We start from the raw sequence: 1,732 nt of genomic DNA, 5'->3' as shown, positions 1-1,732 counted from the left end.
GTCGGCTCACATGCGGACCACCTAGACCTGATTTATGTGTAAACACAGTGTTCCGCACAATTTTAACTCATTCTGAATTTTCCAAAATGTAGTTCCATGAGATGTGTTCAAGATGCCCCAAAGGGCATTGTGGGAACCCTATCACTGCCAGCACTTGGGTGACAATAACGCCTGCCTGTGCCGCGTGCTGCAGCCCCACTGCGGTCTGCCCGAGCCCGTACCCATCGGCTACAGGTGGGGCAGTGCCCTGACTGCTCCCAGCTACGGGCACAGAGAAGCTGCCTCACCCGTGAGCTTCGGTCAAGGGCACCGGGGGACATTATCAGTATTTTCACAGGCGGGGTGCTGGGTCTGACGGGTCGGGAGCTGTCGGCACACCGGCCCGGCCCGGCCCGCGCGGCACCTTGAGGGAGTTGATGAGGGCCAGGTTGTTGAGCGTGATGTCGTTGTAGTTCTCCATGTCGGTGAACGCCTCCTCGTGCCGCCGCATGAGCATGTTGATCTGGCCGTTCTTCCTCTCCTCCACCTCGTGGATCTCGGTCTTTCTCCGCAGGTCAAGCTCATCCCGAAGCATCTTCATCTTCTTGTCGTACTTGGCCTCGATTTCTGCAAGGCGGCAGCCAACAGCGCAGCTCGGCAGGTGCAGCGCAGCTGGGCCCGTGCTACCCAACGAGCCGCTCCCGGACTGAGGCTGCGAAGCAAGGCCTGCCGCGGAGCGGGTGGGCTGAGGCGGAGTGCTTTCCCGCGACGCCCACAGAGGACACGTCCAGCCCACACCACACCGCCATCCGCTGTCCTCTGCCTGTGGCTGGCGCTGCTGACCAAGCCCTGCATGGGGCTTCTCAACAGCTGAGCATCCACTGACCCTAGTGGCACTAGCCACGGTCCAGGGGCTCAATTACTAACCAGACAGACTTCTGAGATGGAGCCTTCTCAGGCCAGGACCCCTGGAAAAGACCACCCTAAGAACACTGCCCACGAGACTGAGTAACCAGCACCTGCTCCTGGCCACCGGTCTGGGTGGTAACCACGGCCCCCAGCTCCCATGGAAGGTCGCTGTGCCAGGGCTCTGACGGCCTGTCGCCTTGCACACCTGTCACCTTGCACACCCTCTTCACCCTGCACACCTGGCCTGAGCCCTGCGCTCATAGGCCCAGCCGTGATCTGCCTTCTGATGGCTCCGCCCCACCTCCCGCGCCACCTCCTGCGACACATGTGTGAGACACTGACCTCGCACTGGCCTCTCAATTCATTCCGCATCCTGGTGACCTCCTCAGTGTGTTTCTGCAAAGGCAGAAGCAGGACGTTACTAGGGGACGGAGAGGGGCCTCGCCCTCGGGCTGGCCCTGCTCCTCGCCGTGCAGAGTCAGGCTCAGTACACCCCGTGTGGCTTCCGGTGGGTGCTGTCCCCTCGTCTCCGAGCTCATGGGCCATGCCCAGAACAACACATTTCATAACTCATGGCCCTTGGCTAAAGTCACCTCTGAGGTTCCGAGAATGTTAACGGACACTCCAGGCACTGAGCATACTCGGCCCCCACCTGCCCCCCGCGGGGTGGAGGGTGCCATCTGCACAGACCTCCTTCTGGGCCAGCTTCGTGACCACGGTGCCCTCAGCCTTCATCCCCATCAGGTGGTCAGGTAATTCTGAAGCTCATACAGCAAGTGCTTCACCTTCTGCTTGTAGACATACAGGCAGGAGGAGTACTACCCACTTGCCTGCACACACACGC

The 1,732-nt window shown here is 60.8% G+C and overlaps 1 protein-coding gene across 1 annotated transcript in view; it reads right to left on the bottom strand.

Moving 5' to 3' along the window:
- LOC102889579 (dynein regulatory complex subunit 4-like) overlaps nt 1-1,299 on the bottom strand; it is a 9,078-nt gene extending 7,779 nt beyond the window's left edge. The window contains 3 exon segments of the mRNA XM_025049019.1: nt 404-606; nt 1,231-1,248; nt 1,251-1,299. Of these exon segments, the coding sequence (XP_024904787.1) occupies nt 404-606; nt 1,231-1,248; nt 1,251-1,260 (231 nt within the window). The 5' untranslated portion in view covers nt 1,261-1,299.
- Nucleotides 1,300-1,732: the final 433 nt, after the last annotated feature.

Source organism: Pteropus alecto, unplaced genomic scaffold (genome assembly GCF_000325575.1).
Source record: "Pteropus alecto unplaced genomic scaffold, ASM32557v1 scaffold35, whole genome shotgun sequence".
NCBI classification, from domain to species: Eukaryota; Metazoa; Chordata; class Mammalia; order Chiroptera; family Pteropodidae; genus Pteropus; species Pteropus alecto.
The sequence above is the reverse complement of the archived record's forward strand: the minus strand, read 5'-3'. Positions and strand labels throughout refer to the sequence as shown.